Consider the following 19,243-nt stretch of genomic DNA (forward strand, 5'->3'; position numbering starts at 1 on the left):
GGAGATTGCAATGTGGCCATCCTCCTAGGGGATGATTTCTCACTTTCTTTCTTGCTCTCTCTCTGGTGAGCACGTGTACCTTATAGCAAAATAAATAAATAAATAAATTATGATAAGAAAATAAATTTCAATAACATTACAGACTAAACAACTGAACAGCACAACATCTAGAAAATGACCAGAATTCTGTTATTAATGCAGCGCTTCCTCTAATTCAGTCATTACTTTTTTTCCTTCACTCTTTGTCAGCACTCTTTCATCGCCTCTTTTTATGATCATAACTTGGTCATATTTTCACTAGGGGTATTAGCAACATAATTGCAGCGTTTCTCTAATATGGCTTATTACTTATTGCGAGCTGAGGGGCACAGAACATCTATCTTCACATGCAGAAGCATTCCTGTCCACTAAACGGCTACAAGACTGTGCATTACAAATAGGCGTCCTAATAAATCCCACTGCATGCGATTCCCAGCAAAACCTGCATTTGCCGCCTCATTATATCCCCGACAGGAAACAGTCTGTTCTGATTAGGTATCGAGACGCCTCTCACAGTCTTACATGTCCGGTGATTAAAGTAATTTCCCAGGCTGTAATGACGGCTCCTGGCTCTCGGCGTGCCAGACCTCCTTGCTCCCCGCTCCACATAGGAAAGTGCTGGAGCTGCACAACCAGCTCTGCTGGCGTTTGAACTTCGGCCCTGCACCTGTATGTCACAATGCTGAGTAAGCTAAGAAAATGGGTGGGAGGAGTGTTTCTGGAAGCTATTTTTACTGTGGAACAGCTAGTGAAAACCGAGCTACACGCGGAAGTCATGACACACCAGTAATGTTCACTAGGGTTCTTCTGAAAGTTCATGAAAAATGGGTACTGTGAAAAATCTATGCATGGATTTCCATATTCTTTTTGCACTCAAGTAAACTCATGCTTTTTTAAAAAAATCATTATTACTTGCTATAGAGAATGTGTGCTTGCCAGAGACATAGAGAGAGAGAAAGCGAGAGAGTGAGAGAGAACTCCCCAGGGAGGATGACCATGCCACAGTCCCTTCTCTATTCTCCTCTCCGGATTCTGGGCACACACACACGTCTGGTCTGTTTCTCAAGCCACCCACTGAGTTCAGGATTTGAAATATGCAGCGGGCTGTGGAATTCAGCTGCTCTAACTACCTCGCCACCCAACAGGCCCAGTGAATGCTTACTTACTTCTTTTAAAGAGTTACTTAATTTATTGTTATTATTTTTAAAAGTTTGGTCAAAGTGAGAAATCAAGCCACCAGATCCATGATTCGAACTGCAATTGGCTACGTGGGAGTTCAGTGCCTTAACCACCACACCACCTGCCTGACAGTAAACTCCACTTGTCCATACAATTTTTTTGTTTTGGCTTGTTTTTGCCTGTGCTCACCTGTGCTCACCGGAGAGAGACAGAGAGAGGGAAAATAAGAGATCATCTCCCAGGGAGGATGGCCATGCCACAATCCCTCCTCCTCTCTTATCCCCTTGGGATTCTAGGCAGGCACACACAAGTACCTGGTGTGATTTTCAAGCCACCAGGCCCAGGGCTCAAACCACAGTTGGCCATGTGGGAGTCTAGTGCCTTAACCACCATACCACCTGCTAGCCCCTGTCCACACAATTTTGAAGTCCCTTCATACAAATATTCTGCTAAACCCAATCCACTAAATCCATTCAGTTTAACCAGTGCTCTCTGAAGCAGATTCTAAAAGTGCCTTTGACTTCGTTAATGTCATTAAACATAAGGGGATACACGTCTGGAAACCAGAGAGGAAAGTGACAGAAAGGTGATGAAGGTTAAAATACTTCACATCCGCGACACAGACAGGACACATGACTGTGCGAATCTGGCGTTGGGGCCTGGGAAGGGAGCATGCAAATACAGGCTCCGAAGCTGCCTATACTTCACTCTCCTTTCGTTGAGCAGTCCTGGTACATCCTCAGAGCCAGGTGCCTCAACAGAATGTCTCACTTTCTGGATTTCTCTGGGTGTTCTGAGCTTGCGGTTCTATTTCCTGCCTACTTCATACAGCTAAAGAAGCGGTAACTTCAGTTTTGGTGGAGTCACAGTCCACGTTGTAACTAGAATTCATCGTTGTGGTGCACATTTCCTGTTTCATTTTAGCAGAAGAAATAGTACGTTTGGTTGCCCCACTGTCAGCGGTTAACCTCTGGCAGCGATTAAGGCCCGATATCTTTGGGGCCATTGTTAGCCCACTACAATTATGGTTTGAGAAACGACATTCCCCTCACTCCACCTCTCCTTCTACAGTGCAGTCGAAGTAGGCTGTGGAGTACGGACTTACTCGGCTTCCGTGAAATACGGTTCCTCCTAGCAAAGCAGGAAAAGAGCTCCGATCTTCCCCTTGGATGACACATTTATAAGTGGGATGGTAGTTTGATAGAAGCTTCAGGTAGTGCCACATTTCTTTGTTCCCTTCCTCTCCTTCGTAAGTGGCCGTTAGGGATTCATGGCTTTGCACTGCGCCAATGTGTGTTATAGTGTGATTATTAATATTATTATTTTTTCATTTAACTCATTTATTAATGAAGAAATTTATCAGCTTTTACAACTGATAGATTTCTTCATTAGTAAATGAGTTAAATGAAAACTGATTCAAAGGAGAATTCACAGAAATTACATATAGGCAATCAAGAATATAGAACTTGGGGCCAGCAGTTGGCGTAATGGCTATGTCACTGGACTCCCATGTAGTCGACCACAGTTCAAGTCCTGGATCCAGTGGCTTAAACTGGCTGGGCACGTGTGCGTGCGTGCCCAGGATCCCAAGAGGAGAATGGAGGAGAAGGGATTGCAGCGTGGTCATCTTCCCTGGGGGGGGGGTGGGTGATTTTCCACTTTTTGTCTCCCTGTCTCTGTCTTTCTGGTGAGCACACATGCCCTATAGCAAAAATCTCTCCAAAAAAAGAAAAACAAAGTGTAGTACTAGGTACAAAAATAATCACTATCCACAAAGCAGTAAATCAATTGGACCGCCAATGGACAAAAGTCATTTTCATTTCTATGGACAGATATTATTTGCATTGTTATCAGTGTTTTACAATTCATAAAACAATAAAAAAGAGTAGATCCCCAACAGGGGTCTCTAGAAGGACATCAAGTGATTTTTCTCCCCATTTCAGTCTTACAATTTTTCTTTCTTTTTTTCAATGTTTCTTGATAAGCGGCATGAAACTGCAGTTTCAAGGTCACTGCTGCTGTACACGTCCCTTCCCAGCTCATCTGCCTCCACTAAAGCCTGTCGCAGAGACATGGTGTGGTCACCAGCTGGCATTCAGTGAGGCCCAGGAGCAGAGCGGCTCAGCACAGCCTGGCCCATTTACAAGCCTGTCATAGCGTCACCCGGCGTGTTGCTAGGTCTACTCACTAGATTCCTATGGGTAAGGCAGGACAAGTAGCAGTTATCTTCGTCACACTGTTAAGGAAACTGAGGCCCAGAGAGGAGTCAGGGCATGTCCTGGGTCACTCGACATTGGTGACAAGGCTTGGGTATACCCCTGGGGCCCCTCCCTTCCCTTTCAGGACTTGCCTTCTCCACTCCTCTTACCCCACCTCCTTATCCTCAGGCAGGGGAACTTGTCACCCAGAGCCTTCTCCCCTCCCCGGTGAGCCACCTGTCTCTCCACACTGCAGGACATCTGGCTCGGGGATTGGCTGTGGCCTTGCAGGCCCTTGTCCATGTACAGACAGCAATCCTGGGGCTCTGCAGAGCCTGCACCCCTGCCCCTGCACCCGTGCCCCGACTCTCCCCTGAGCACACTCACACCTCTGTTCCCTCCTCTGGCTTTGACAGCCCCCAGAACAACGCCCAGATGTGACTGGCCCAATCCTGCTGTGTCAGGGCCACCTGCTCTGCCTCCTGGGCTGCCTACCCTGGCCACTCGCTTCTATTGGTTTCCTGCTGGTGTGTGGCTGGGAAGTCATCTGTGAGGCCAGGCAAGCCAGTCTGCTGGAGCCTCCATGCAAGCCGGCCTACGGAGCAGCTCCAAGCACTGATGGTGCAGGACAAGCGCTGATGCCAGGTCAGGCAGCTGGTTGGCAAGCTGGCCACCTGCTCGGCTCACAGAGCGTGAAGTTCTGGTTGTGCTTTGATTCCTAGAGTCCAAACTGTCAGAGCCAAGAAGTTTTGGAAAAAGACTAGTCCAGCTCGCACTATTCAGTGGGGTCTCTGAAGCCCAGAGAAGAGTTGAGCCCTGTTGAGGGCCGTGCTCATAGCCTGGGAGCCTGGGGGTTGGGTGTTCCAGGTCAAGCAGGGGTTTAGTACTGACTCATCCTAATGGTCTACTTCTGGAAGGCCCTGTGGAGTTTTAGAGGTCCAAGGTCAAAGGGCTGCAGGGCAATGGGCAGCACATGGTAAGACTGAGCAAGGGCAGAGCGACACGTGTGTCTGTATCCGTCTACACTGTGATTGTTGTTGTTTATCACGCTCAGGCTGACACAGCCTCGGTCCATGGTAGCTTCCTACACTACCTTCTTGTCCTTTTGACATGACCTTATTAGTCCTTGAAAACTTTATTATAATTAATTTTTAGAGAATTTTTTTCTTTTTTCTTTTCTTTTCTTTCTTTCTTTTTTTCTTTTCTTTTTTTTATTTTTTGCTATAGGGCACATGAGCTTTCCAGAAAGACAGAGAGAGACAGAAAGCAAGAAATCATCCCCACCAGGATGGATGGCCATGCCACAGTCTCTTCTTTTCCAGTCTCCTCTCAGGATTTTGGGCATGTACACACATGCGCCTAGCGTGAGTTTAAGCCACCAGGTCCAGGATTTGAATAGCAGTTGACCATGTGGGAGTCCAGTGATATAATCATTATGCAATCTGTTGGTCCCTTGTAATTTATTTTTATGTGTTTTCAAAATTACAGGAAAGTTGCAAGAATAAGAAATGAAGCTCCTATATGCTCTTTACCCAGATACAATAATTATTTGCATCCTGCCACATTTGCAAGAGAAATAGTGTATCTAGGGGTACACATACATATATAGTATACATATGCTTTCTCTTCACAACCATTGGAGTGTAAGGTATATTTATTTCAGTGTATGCTTTGCAGAAACAAGTATGTTCTATGACATAAAAAAAGATTAATTATCAGAATTAAGAAATTTCACATTGAGTCTAGTGGTTGAGAGAGCTGGATTCCACATGGCTAACTGTGGTTCCAACCCTGGCCATGGAAACTTGAAAAACATGCCTGGCTTCTGAGCATTTGTGTCCAGAATGCTGACAGGATGGAGCAATGGAGGAGAGGGGACTGCAGGGTGAGCACACCCCAGCGGGGGGTGCTTTCTTCCCCTCTCTTTTTGTCTTTCTCTCTGGCAAGTGCACACAGCTTCTGGCAATTAGGAAAAATAAAAACACTTGAAGAAATTTCACATGGATGTATTTTCTCCAACCTATACTGCATATTCCTGATCGTATGAATTGCCCCTATAATGTCTTTTTTTTTAAACTAATATAGTTTTGAGCATTTATGTGCTTACTGGATATTTGCACATCATCCTTTGTGACATGTGTGTGCACATATTTTGCCAGTTTTTGCTGAGTCATCTCTTGTCTTCCGGAGAGCACAAGTACTGTGTACGTTCTTTGTCAGATGCAGGTTGTCTTTCAGGCTGTGGCTTGCTAATTTGTTTTCTCGACAGTATCATTGATGAGACATGTGCGGTTTTGATTAATCTAATTTAGACAGAGTTTATCCACAGAATTTAAAACTCATTTTTTGTTTTTCACCCTCGGATTTTCTGCTCACTTTTCAGCAGCTATGGTTGCCACAAACTCCATCCTGGGGCTCTTCAGACCAGGGCGGCAGCAGTTTCTGTGGGCATTTCAGTCACTCTGCACCGTTCTATTGCCAAGGTTATAGCTACTGTCATGGAGACTCTCCCTTGACCATCCTTTCTTCTGAGCGTCAACTCTCTTCCAGATTTTGGGCTGCTCTTTCTTTCTTTCTTTCTTTCTTTCTTTCTTTCTTTCTTTCTTTCTTTCTTTCTTTCTTTCTTTCTTCCTTCCTTCCTTTCTTTCTCTTTCTCTCTTTCTTTCTCTCTTTCTTTCTTTCTTCTTTTTGACCCTCCACTGACATCAGGCTGTTGGGTTTTGTAATTCCTCCAGAACTGATTGTGTGTGTGTGTGTGTGTGTGCATGTACTACGGGGCACTTGCACTTGCCAGAGAGAGAAAGAGAGAGAGGACGCCTCATGGGGAATGGCCACGCTGCAATCCCTCCTCCTCCATTTCTTCCTCCTGTTGGGTTTTGGGCATGCACACATGGCTGGGGTTTCTCAGGCTGCCAGTCTGGGACTCAGCACTGCTCAGTTGGCTGTGAGGGATCTGGCTGCCTTGAGCACCAGGCCCCTGAGCCAGCCCCAGAGCTGCTGATGTAATCTGAGGAAGGACTGGGTCTGGCAGGAACTGCAGCATGTCATGCTGGGTAGAGAAGAGTTTCTTTCACCGAATATCTTTATCACAAATGGAATGACTAAGGTTCTCCTCTTGAACTCAATATGTACCCCATTCATATTTCAGATATTCCAGGTACCCTGGCTGCCCACGACTTCTACCGGCCCTTCTGAATCTCTCTGGTGTCCATACTCTCAGAGCTGCTCCCTTTGAGTCCCCCTGCCTGATGGCCTTCCTGGTCCTCTTGGAGAAGACCCTCTGCTCTATCCCTCCTCTTCTCAGCACCCAGAGGATGGCCAGACTCTGGCTAGCTCCCCTCCTCTCTGGCTGTAAGAGGACAGATTCAGAGGTACCTCTTGCCGAATGCATGCACAACACTTCTTTGTAGCTGTGGTTGTATTTTGGGCAGTGAGCAGGGGGATAGTGGAGAAGGAGCAGGCTTGAGAGAAGAACATCACTAACTAGTGTGAAGCAGGGACAGGAAAGAGGGTGGAAAGGGTAAGAGACAGACAGGTGTGGAGACCAGCCATGGTGGTACAGCAGTAACGCAACGCTCTGTGATGCTGATGCCCAAGGAAAATACCCGGCTTCATGTCCTGAGATCTCTCAATATGCCCTGGACACACATGTGCCCACGATCCTGGCTGGCTGAGGCTAGGGGTGGATCGTGGATTGATGACTCCACCCCGTTGAGGGTTTCTCTCTCTCTCTCTCTTTTCCTGCCTCTCTTTTCATGGAAGAAATACATAAACAGAAAAAGTGTTTAAAATTTTTAAAACGGGAGGTTTGAGGGATGAACAAAGCTGCTGACTGATACCCAAGATAGGGAATTACACTGGCAAATATGCTTCTATTAATATTTTGAAACCTAAAAGTAGCATGCTGTGCTGGAATTCTGGAAACCAATAGTCAAGCACTAGGCCATACATAATCGGGTCAGCCATGCCTCACCTGGGTCCCTCGCCTATAAGGGCTCTGGGGTGGGAAGAAGGACAATGCAGCATGTTTGTCCCCACAGTCTGCTGCTGTGTGACAGCTACAGAGACAAGATTTACTACAGGTGGCATCCAGCCCTCCTCTGCTCCCCTTTGTGGTGCTCAACCCTCTGCCTCGACCTTAACCCCCAACTTCCTGCCCCACAGGCCTCTCTTCTGATCACGTCCTACCACTTACCTCTTCACAAAGGCCTTCCAGACTCTCTTTTAGGCCCCTCCTTAGTGTCCTACCTCCTAGAACTCTTTGGGTTTTTCCTTGCTGTCATTTGTCATAATTTGCAAGTCATTTACTCAACAGTATTCCTGAAAATCAGCTACATGCCAGGAACCGCGCTTGGGGTTGGGGTTAGAGCAAGGATGTCTTTTAGATACTTATTACTCAGACCTCACATGATAAAGCTGGTGGTGAAGAAGAACGATCAGACTTCCTTGAAAATACTTGCCGGTGAATGGACCACTTAAAGACTACTCTTACCTAACAGGTATCCCTGCTTAGTGTTGGCACCTGTCCTTGACCGTCGTGTCCAGATCTGAGCAGTCTGTGATTGTCAGCAGTCCACATTACAGGACAAGCGTAAGAGTGGATGACAAAGGGGCCAGCAGATGGCATGGTGTTCAGGGTGCTGCTGACTCCCACATGGCCAACCGAGGTTTGAGTTCTGGACTCAGCAGCTTGAAAATCATGCTGAGAATATGTGCATGTCTGCTCCAAATCCTTAGAGAAGGGAGGAGAAGGGATTGTGGTGCAGCCATGCTCTTTGGGGAGTGATTCTTCACTTTCCCTCTCCTGTCTCTCTCTGCCTCTCTCGGGCAAGTGCCCGCACCCACTAGTCAAAAAAAAAAAAAAGATGACAACAAAACAATTTGAATCGTATACCAGCTGTAAGATTTCAGTCAGCCAGTGGTGTGATGGCGAAGGTGACTGGATCCCACAAGGCTAACTGCATGACTCTAGTTCTATATCTAGTGGCTTGAAAACACACTGGGCATGGCTGTGTGGTGTGGCGACCCTTCCTGGGAGTACTTTCTCACTTTCCCTCTCTTTCTTTCTCTTGCTGGCGAGCACATATCTCCTATAGCAACAAACAAACAAAACACACACACACACACACACACACACACACACACACACACACACCAAACAAAAACTATTGGATTTCATGGAATTGGTTAAAATTATGTTGGAGGACTGCTCAAATTATACTAAGCTACTGACAAAGAAGGCTGTGGGGAAATTAGTGTAAATAACAATAGGGAATGGGGAAGTCAACACATGAACTGTGACAAGGCCTTCAAGACAGGATAATTCAAAGGATGGCAAAGAGCTCTTGGGAAAATTAAAAGCTATAAGCATTTTTGTAAAAAAAAAAACAAACCCAAAACGACCCCATTAATGAATATACTATTAAGTCTAACGTGAAGTCAAAGATGTTGCATTATGTGCTGATAAAATTAGAATTACTATTGCTACCATTAACATTGATTTGTTCTTTATTCTAGGGATTTGGGCATAGTTTCAATTATTTTTCTGTTTTGTTTTAACTTGCAATAGGGTGCATGAACTAACTGGGGAAAAAGAGAGAAAGAAGGAGGCAAAGGTAGAAAGCACCCTCAGGGGAGATGTCCACTCTGCAATCCCTTCTTGTCCTTTTTCTTCTTAAAAGTTTGGGCATGCATGCATGCCTGTCTAGGACGTTTCTCAAGTTGTCGGGACTGGGACTTGAACTGTGCAGTTGGCCATGAGGGACCTAGTTGCCTTAACTACCATGCTACCCAGCTTCAATTTTTCATAATTTACCATTTGTTAAATACAAGGTAAAACTAACCTATGTTCATCATTTTTAATTTCTCAAGATAGAATCTAAAACAAACACGACTTCACTACTAGAATGCTGGCTTCTGTCTCAACTGGGTTTGCTCGTGTGACTTAGTGCTAGTGCTCTTAACCCTCTGGTCAGGAGAATCACTGGTATAGTCACTTTGTAATTGCATCTGCGGCAGCATTGCCCACCCTGAGGTGGAGGGTCTGAGGAAGCTCTGCCCTCCCAGTCAGGGTCCCAGTAGGAAGCAGACAGCCTCTCAAAATAGAGAACTGATAATGGAACTAAGCAGAAGGGCGTGTATAGGGTGTCCCTGCCCCATCTGGTCATATGCCGTCCCACCTGGCATAGTACTGGCAGCATCCACCTGTCTGAGTTCATTATTGTGCTGCTAACAGAAGTATTTGAGACTGGTGATTTATAAAGAATAGAGGTTTATTTGGCTCATGATTCTGATGGCTGGAGAGTCAAGAGGCCTAGGGTCAGTATCAGGCAGCTTCCAGTGCTATGTCACTACATGGCCCATAGAAGCAGAGAGAGGGACCAGCAGTTAGCATAATGGCTATGTCGCTGGATTCCCATATAGTTGACCATGGTTCGAATCCCGGACTCAGTGGCTTAAACTCATGCTGGGCGCGTGTGCGTGCGTGCTCAAGATCCTGAGAGGAGAATGGAGGAGAAGGGATTGCGGTGTGGCCATCCCCCCTGGGGGGTGATTTCTCACTTTCTGTCTCTCTGTCTCTCTCTGTTTGTCTGGCGAACACACGCGCCCTATAGCAAAAACCTCTAAAAAAAACACAAAAGAAAAAGAAGCAGAGAGAAAGACCAGCTTGTGGAGAGAGAGAAAAAGAGAGAGGAAGAGAAAAACAAATTTTCTGATTCCTCTGTTGATCCACTTCCAGCTGACGGGATAGTGTTGCTCACACTGAAGTTGGATCTTCCACTTGAAGGTCTCACCATCTCCCAGCACCATTATACTGGGGACTAAGCTTCCAAAACATAAACTGTGGAGAACCGACCATTGCCCAAACTGGACCACCACTCTCAGCCTTGCTCCCATTCTCCTGCCAATGGCTGCTGGGCAGACCTGCAGGTCCCTCTAACCCCAGGGAGGTCTGATGTCTGCTTCCCACAGCTTTGATGGTCTCAGTCTTCTCTGGGAGCAGAGGCAATGAGAGGTGATGGGTAGGTCCTGAGAAAAACGGACATTGGGCCTGGAGAAAATTTCCCGAGGCCTGTTACTGAAAGGCTTTTATAACAGAGGAAGGTTGGTTTCTTTGAGGGAGGACAGAGAAGGGGAGGAGGAGAAAGAAAAAAGCGAGGGGGAGGGAGATACCCACAGACAATGGGGGTGTAGGGGAATTTGCAGCCCCACCTTTTCAGCCTCCCATCCATTTCTGCTCAAGTGTCTATTTCCCCCTAGGGGCCTTTCCCAGTGAGTGTGTAACTGGCACCTTGGCTCCTCCCCCTTAAAATCGCACCCCCTTGTTGGCCCAGTACCAGAGGGGAAGATGGACTCCCTCCAAGCTACCCTGCGGGACTGCTGCTTACCTACGCCTGTTCTTACTTACGTGTTCATGGTTTGTGCTTTCTTCTTTTCCTGGTGTGTGTTCTCCAGGGCCATAAGAGGCATCCATGGGACTTGGCCATCTGTGCAATTGCTCGTTGCCATGGTGACTCAGTGCCACAGCTGTGGGTCCCTGTGGCTCACCCTCCACTTGCCCTGCATCCTTTGCCACCCTGAGGATGATTTGAGGAAGGTGGTGCTGCTGCACCACGCTGCGGGCAACCTAAGCTCTTCTCTTTCTTTTGTTTAAAGACAGGTTTTCAATTAGCAATAATCGCGCCTTGGATAAACCTCATTGGCTACGATACTGCCACTGCGCAAAGCTAAGACAGGTTTTCACAATGTCATGATCCTCCCACCTCAGCCTCCCAAGTAGCTGGGATTATAGGTGCCCGCCATTGTACTTGGCCTTCGGGTGAACCAGGAGATAACCTGCACCCCCTGTGAGGCCCCTTCCTGCAGAGCACAGTGTATTAGCAGCGTGTGCCCCTGTGCTGGTGTTTCTAACCAGCAAGGAGGTTTCCTGCGTTTGTCAGTAATCCAGAGTGAGCTGATGGGACTTAAGCAAAAAGGCAGGAAGTGGATTTCTCAGGACCCCCTAGGCTGCCCCACTGTGTTGTACAACAACCTAGAGCCTGACCCATGACCAGAGGTCCCATAGCCCTCCCAGCTAGCGGGCGGTGCTCTGTGGCCTGCCGCGAAGTCCTCGACCACATTCCCATTACAGGCATGTGTGAGGAGACAGGAGAGCAAGTGCTGTCTGAGCTCGCCGGTGAGCTGGGCACAGTCCTGGTCTTGTCCGTGGAGGGTGCTGGAGGGAGTTTCGAGACAGAGGAGCTTCTCCTGGTTCAGCTGAATCCGTTTTCCTTCTCTCTGCTCAGGCTGGACATTGTGGTGTTCTTCCCTGCCCAACGGCCCCCAGTGGCCGGGCACAGTGCCTGTGCCCAGGTTACACCCATCTGTGTGGGCGGGTGGATCCCAATAACCTGATAACCGTGAAGAGAAACCTCTTTCTGAGTCTGTCCTTTTTGGGGTGTTCTCCCTTGGCTGCAGGGTGTGCTGCAGAGCTCTCTGGGCATCTTTATAGTTGTCCCCTTGTAATAGCTAGTAATTTTTTTTTAAATGATGGAATATGTGCATGACAGTAAGTGAGAAAAAAGAGACAGAGAGATAGTACCTTTGATGGGGTCTTGGAACATGGTGATCCCCTTTTCCTAGCCCTCCAACTCCTCAGGATCCTGGGAATGTACACATGCCCGGCTTGTTTTCAGGTCACCCAGGGATCACCAACTCTGTGGTCGCTGTAAGGCTTTTGGCCTTACAGGGCTCCTGCACTACTGCTGTGCCACAGTGGCTGGGTCTAGTTAGTACATCTTTAATTAATTAATTTATTTAATTTTTAGTTTTGCTATAGGGAGCATGCACTTGTCAGAGAGAGACAGAGAGAGGGAAAGTGAGAAATACCAGGGGGGATGATCAGACCATAATCTCTTCTCTTGGGATTTTAGGCATGCATGCACATGTGCCTGGTGTGATTTTCAAGTCTCATGTCTGGAACTCGAACCATGAAGTCGGCTGTGCGGGATCCAGCACCTTAAACTCCACGCCACCGGCTGTCTCTCTACTTAGTACATTTTTTGGTTAGACCTTTCTGTTCATGTTACTGGGTAACCCATGTCTCCTGAGTGGACCGTGACTGATATACGAGCCCTTTTGGTCTTTACTGAGTGCCCTGCTGATTCTGTGAGGTCCCTACTCTGGCTGGTGGGAATTTAAACACTTCCTGGCACATGGAAGCTTGGGGGCTTGTTCTGCTTGCAGCTTTTTGGTCATTTTTCTCCTGGCCTCCTACTGTTTCACCCTCATCCAGTTCAGCTCTGTACCAGCCAGAGACTCCAGGGAAACTCCATATAGACCTCCAGACCTCTGTCTTTTATTTTTTTTATTTCATTTTCTTCCATACATTCAATCACATTATTATTTGTCTTACAAAATGTATATTTCAACAGGTGAACATTTCTCCCCAGTCCACAATCCCTTCTCCTCCATTCTCCTCTCGGGGTCCTGGGCATGCACGCACATGCACCCAGCATGAGTTTAAGCTGCCGGGTCCAGGACTCAAACTGCAGTCAACTACGTGGGAGTCCAGCGACACAGCCGTTATGCCAACTGCGGGTCCCCAGACCTCTGTCTTGGGTAGCTCTCTGGGTGCCCTGCCCTGCAGTGTCTAGCTGCCTCACTCACCCCAGCACAGTCTTTGTCTCCTCAGCTCGCAGACCTCCAGGCTCTGTTCATAACCACTATGCCCAGTCTCTGACCAGATATGGTTTGGATATTGCTTCCAGAAGAAAGCTGCAATAACGTCAGGATTCATTTTAATTTTTTCCTATTTTCTTTTTTAAATGTATTTTTCTTTCGACTTATTTTAATTGCCAAAGGACGTGTGCACTTGCCACAGAGAGAGAAATCACCCCCCAATGGGATGTAGTCATGTCAATATTTCTTCTCCATTTCTCTCTCCTGTTTCTTTTTTTTTTTTTTTAGAGGTTTTTGCTATAGGGCTCATGTGCTCTTCAGAAAGACAGAGACAAAGTGAGAAATCACCCCCCAGGGGGGATGGCCACGCTACAATCCCTTCTCCTCCATTCTCCTCTCAGGATCCTGGGCACGCACGCACACGTGCCTGGCGTGAGTTTAAGCCACCGGGTCCAGGACTCGAACTGCAGTTGACTATGTGGGAGTCCAGCGACATAGCCATTACACTAACTGCTGGTCCCTCCTGTCAGGATTTTAGGCATGCACATACATGTGCCCAGTGTGATTTTTAAGTCACCAGGGCTGGAATTTGAACCACAGTTAATCACGTGGCATCCACCTCCCTAACCACTAGGCTTTAGGACCAGCCCTTTCCTTTTTCCAGTGGTTGCCATCTTGCATTGCCTGTGGTTCATCTGAAAACAAAACAAAACAAAACAAAATTGTTCATTTACTCTTGTAAACTTTCTAGTTATTTGTGGTAGGAAGACAAGTCTTACAGCAGTTATTTCTGGAACTCTCTTTTTTTCTAATATATTTTTACTTCAATTTCTTTTATACATTCATTCACATATGTCACTTAGCTTGCAAAGTGAATATTCAACATGTATACATTTCGTACCAGACCATTCGAGAATACTAAACGTTACCTTCAACAGATAATAACCCATTTCTTTGTCCCATAAATGCCTTGCCTCTCTATTTTTCTCCTTAATGTCCTTCCTCAGCCTCTCCTCCTTCACCCACCCTCTCCCCACACTGTATCTGGTATGTATAACCATTTTCTATGTTTCTATATCCTGTAGTCATTCAGTTTCAGCCATAGAGTGTGGACAATCGGTATATATTTTGCTACTATTGGGTCATTGAGAAAGTCACGACGCATTTTTGCTTAGACAAACAGCAACCTAATAGATTTGTTTCCTTCTGTAGAACTGCGCCCATCTCTTCCCCGTCTGGAATCCAAGGTGTCTGACTCACTGAGTCACCTGTTTTCACTTACTCTATCACCAAGGCTATTCACAAAGTGTTAGGAACATAAAACAAAAGAGCAATTTGAGAAAATGACAAAGCATCCTGTAAAAGCTATTACTCAGATCTGGCTCTTTTCAGGAGCTGTTTCTGTAATTACTTCTTTCTTCTAGAACACCCTGATTTTGATGACAACAAAATGACTGTTTTACCTTTCTGTACATAATTCATTGACATCCAAGTGCATAGAAAAATGGATTTTAACAAATGGTATTTCTTGCACACTAGACCTCAGGATGTGAGATTCAAGCCCATCTGGTTTCTCCCTTGCAGAGCTCTGTTAACAGCCTTCTTGAGTTTCAGATCCTGCTGCCTTATCTCTTCACAGAAAATACCACCCATGCTGCTATCCATGAACTATTCTGCATCTGTGCTCACAAGAGCCCAGGTGGAGAAGAGAATACAACCTGAAATGTTTTCTTGGTAATCCCAGATATAGTATAAAAAATAACCAAGTTGCATGAGGTCCGCAGATGGTGTAGTGGTTACATTGGTGGGCTCTCACATGGCCGCCTCCGAGGGAGCTCCGGACTTGGTGGTTTGACACTTATGCCAGGAGTCTGTGTGTGTGCCGGAGATCCTGGGAGGAGAATGGAGGAGAGGGGATTGTGGTATGGCCATCTTCCCTGGGTGGTGATTTATTACTTTTCTTTTCATTGTCTCTCAACCCCCTCACAAGTGCATGTACCCTAAGGCCAAACCTCTTATCTACAAGAAAAAAAAAAGAATACTCAAGTTTCCAAACCAAAATTATGTTTTAGGCACTGTGCTAAATACATTATATAAACAATGGTGGCTAATATTCACCTTACAACAATCCCTTGAAGAAGATAGTAACATATGCCCACTTTATGGATGAGAGAATAGAGGATTAGAGAATTTCCAAACTTAGTTCAGGTCCCAAAATGGGCGAGTGTCAGTATCTGGGCTTAATTTTCTGATGGGCTGGAGGACTGGAAGGACAGGAGTACGACCAGATCCTGTGGGGAGAGCCTGCCTTGCTCTCCCTTTTTAGTGTCAGAAGTGGGATTCTCTCTTTTTCTCACACTCTCATGTGCATGTGCTTGTGCTCCATTATAAATAAAGAAAAAAATTAAAAACAAGAGTTTTAGTTTTTGGCGCATGTTGGATTTCAGGTTTTCAGATTAGGGATGCCTAATTGTATAGAGAAAGTGGTCCTTCTTGCACGCTGGACCTCGGGATGTGAGATTCAACCCCATCTGGTTTCTCCCTTGCAGAGCTCTGTTAACAGCCTAGTGAGACTAGGTCATTTCCTGCCCCTCTCATTTCCCAGAGGCCTGAGATCTTCACCCTCACAAACCCTCATGAGTTTAGAGACATATAGACCAACCTGAATAAATAACCACTGTTTAATTCCATCCATTTGATTTGTACATTTTTATTCATGATCACAATTCACAAGTGTGCAAGTGTCCACAGAACAGGCAGGAAGACTCCTTCCTGACCATGGACTCATTGGATGGGCAGGAGAGGATGTTCAAATGCTCAGGGTGGGACATATGGCCAGCCAATCACAAGGAATCCATTTATTTTCTGGAGAGCACCTGGTGGGACACATCTGGGATTATTTCACTGAGGACTTACGATACCTACAGACACAGGCACGGCCCAGGAGTGGCTGAGCTCTGCTCTGCGCTATTGCCGTGTTCACTTCACACTTCCCTGTTTGGATGAAGAAAACTTATGTCACTAATAAAATAAAACAAGGAAGAAATGTGTCTTTCACTGTGGAGATAGACTTCGACTCAAACACCTGGGACTTGCCTGCTGGGTGTAGCCTCCTCGTGTGTGCAGCCATGGGGTACTGCCCCCCTCTCGGCTCAGGCCCGCACCGTCTCTATTTCTGCACATTCCCTTTTCTTGTGTGCTCCAGGGCTGGCCTGGGAGATGGAGGGGCTGGGGAGTGAGAGGTGGGGCTGCGGAGTGAGAGGTGGGGGAGGCCGCAGGTGAAGTGCAAAACTTCCTGTAAGGTCTCTGTGTCATTCTAGGGGAGGCCAGCCACAGCCCCGCACTGGAAGTGTAAACAGGAGCCAGGGCAGTTGGGGGTTGGGGGTGGAGGTGGAAGAGAATAAAGGCTGAGACTTGGTGTGATGGGATCTTCCATGCAGCCTAAGGCCTGGCCTGCCTGGGCTGTGTGGACCGGTGTGATTCTCAGGAGGTGGGGAGTGGGAGGACACTAGGGGAGATTCCACCCATTGTTGGACCACCTTCTCAGAAAGTCTGTGCCACCATGGGGTCTACTCCAGCATGGGCAGACTTTACTTTACTAACCCTTCTCTCAGTTCCCTGTTAAGTCCGGGGACCTCACGCCTCCTATGTACAAAGCCCCCTCCTCACTCCCCTTTGATCAGAGTGAGAAAACAGAAGCCACAGAAGACCTGAACCAAGGGGGAGGCCTCCAGTCCTTACTCCCAGGCTCCTGGGTGGGCAGCCCCAGTGTTCTTGGCAGGATGGGGGAACTGTAGGCTAAGGAATGGCCCCCAAAGACATCCACGTTCTAATCCCCAGGACCTGTGACCATATGTCCTTACATGGAATGCAGACTTTGCAGTTGTGGGTACGTTCAGGATCTTGAGATGAGAGAGGAACCTGGTTACTAGGTGTGTCCAGTGTGTGTGTGTGTGTGTGTTGGCACTGCTTGGGTGGTTTTCATTTACCACTGAGTTCAGGGTGATTTTTTTTTTTTTAATTTTTTTCAAATTTATTTTTCTGATTCTTGTAGCAGCAACAGGAATGGAATGCCCGGGCTGTTGACACCAAGGAGCAGGTCCCGGCTTTCAATCAGGAAGATGGTTTTCTTGTATCGTTTTATTGGATAGAATACCTCTTTTCACTCTATGGGCAGAGCTAAAGAGCAGTTGAAAGGGAAAAGGACCAAATGATTTGGAGTTTAAGTAACGGGAACACAAAATAAGATGGATTTTTTCTGTGTGTGTGGGGTCGAGGGAATGAGTCACAAACACTTGGAAGTTGGGGTCTCTGTTCATCATTTCCCTCCAAGTCACAGCCTTGAGTTTGGGGTGCAGGATGTGGCATCCCAATCCAGCCACCTGCTCTGGGCTCCCAGCAGAGCTCACAGGACAACCGGTCCACAGGCAGGAGCCACGAAGGTGAAAGCACGTGGCAAATATTCCAGAATATAAAGTGCATTTTTGTGCTTCTCCTTATCACATTAGGCAAGACTGAGGTACCTTGGAAATAACAGGTCGTGCGGCCTCTGCACTTAGTCTCCCCACTTCATCGTGAAGTTAGAAAAACACAAAGCAGCGCCCAGTTAGTTGCCCAGGATCCAGTTCCTCCAGTTAAATGCCGAGTTTGACCCGTGAGTCAGCGTCTTGATGGGTGGGCTCACCAGCTCCCACTTCCCTTCCTCTTTATTTTCTTCACAGAAGCACATGCCCAGAGAGGGGATCTAGAACAGAGTTTTAAGTCACTTATGAATACTTTGTGATGGTCAATTTTAGACTAGTTCTCGAGCCCCTTGGCTGGCCTTCCTACACCTTGAAGGGTGGCACCGCTGCTCTGCGGTCTCAAACCATGCCTGCAACTACCAGGGGAGTTCTCAGCTGGGGGTGACTTACTCACCCCAACCTTGGGACAGTAGGCAACAGCTGGAGACATTTTTGTTCGTCCCAACTGGGAATGGATGGGTGTCACAGCTGACATCCAGCAGGTCAAGACCAGAGGTGCCCTCACATCCTGCAATGCCCAGACCAGCCCCAACAAAGGATCACTCAGTCTGCCTGGCCACGATGCCAGGGGAGAGCCTGGATGCCACTTGGAGTGGCGTACGTTCCCCCCGTTCAGCATTGTGGAAGACATAGACGCTGAGATTTCAGGCCCCAGAGAAAAGCACAAAATAAAACTTGAACTCAATTCCTTTATTTATAAAACGAATGTGTTGGAATAACGTTTCGTTTGTAAGGCTTTTTAAAATTTTCATGTTTTGCTCATCTTTTTTTTCCTTCCCTCTCTTGTCAATTCCTAAAAATTCCTTGGTCTGATGAAATTTGCAAAAATTCCAACATTCAGGAAGAGGTCGAGGGATCCCAGTGGAGGCTGGTGTCAACACAGGGATGGTCCTCCCCGTCTGGTATAAAACACGGAGGGGCGTGCTGGAGTGGGCAAGGGGAGGTGCCGAGCGGTCTTTCTGTTCCCAGCTGCCCCTGATTTGAAGGCCCATCACTTGGGCAGAGCCCACAGATGGACTTCTATTCGCATGAGCTAGTCTAGCTTACTTTGGCGTGGGGGGTAGGGTGGACACCAAATGTTCATAAGAAAGCCCTAGGATTTTGGAAGTCCAAAGCTGGCATCTGGAGAGTGGGGGCTGGGGTGAAGGGCCTGAGTGGGCGGTGGGAACTTTGGCCACACAGAGTAATAGGCTTTCGCGACAGCATCATGAAGTAAGTCTGTGCATGGCGGGTGCTGTGCACCAGGTTCTCAGTCACACGGACCCCAGTGAGCTGAGGGGTGGGGGAGGGCTTTGTGTGTGGGTATGGGGCTGTGGAGAGGGGCGGGAGGGGATCAGAGCACAATGACAGGGGACACGGGGACATTTGCAGGAACAGAGCAACAAAGAGGAATAGATGACATGGGGGATCCTGGGAGAAGCCCCAGGAAAATCCAAATGAACAGACATTTCCCAGTGTAGCCTGTGTCCACTACATTCGGACAATGGGTCTCTGGTGGCCCAAGACCCCAGAGGGCTGAGGAACATCTGGGTTGTGATTGGAAATACCACCTTGGAGATACACTGGAAGGGAAGCCTCTTTTGTTGGGGGGGGAGATTTTTTTTTTCCTTAGGGTGCGTGTGCTCGCCAGAAAGACAGAGAGAG

The 19,243-nt window shown here is 47.2% G+C and overlaps 1 protein-coding gene and 1 pseudogene across 3 annotated transcripts in view; both read right to left on the bottom strand.

Annotated features, from left to right (window-relative positions):
- Window positions 1-11,060: 11,060 nt before the first annotated feature.
- Window positions 11,061-11,145, bottom strand: LOC114009225 (uncharacterized; annotated as a pseudogene).
- Window positions 11,146-15,788: 4,643 nt separating this feature from the next.
- Window positions 15,789-19,243, bottom strand: part of UBASH3A (ubiquitin associated and SH3 domain containing A) — a 45,295-nt gene continuing 41,840 nt past the window's right edge. The window contains exons 14-15 of one of the 3 annotated variants that reach the window (XR_001370962.2): window positions 17,600-17,820; window positions 15,794-16,070 (exon numbers count right to left, since the gene is read on the bottom strand). Coding sequence is in view for 2 of the 3 variants with exons in the window: in XM_006156384.3 (XP_006156446.1) it covers window positions 17,683-17,820 (138 nt within the window). In the remaining variant the exon portion in view is untranslated. Of the gene's footprint in view, window positions 17,821-19,243 lie in introns of all 3 variants that reach the window. The other 2 variants (XM_014590849.2, XM_006156384.3) reach the window with 2 other exon arrangements.

This window comes from Tupaia chinensis, unplaced genomic scaffold, assembly GCF_000334495.1.
Source record: "Tupaia chinensis unplaced genomic scaffold, TupChi_1.0 Scaffold000492_1, whole genome shotgun sequence".
NCBI lineage: Eukaryota > Metazoa > Chordata > Mammalia > Scandentia > Tupaiidae > Tupaia > Tupaia belangeri.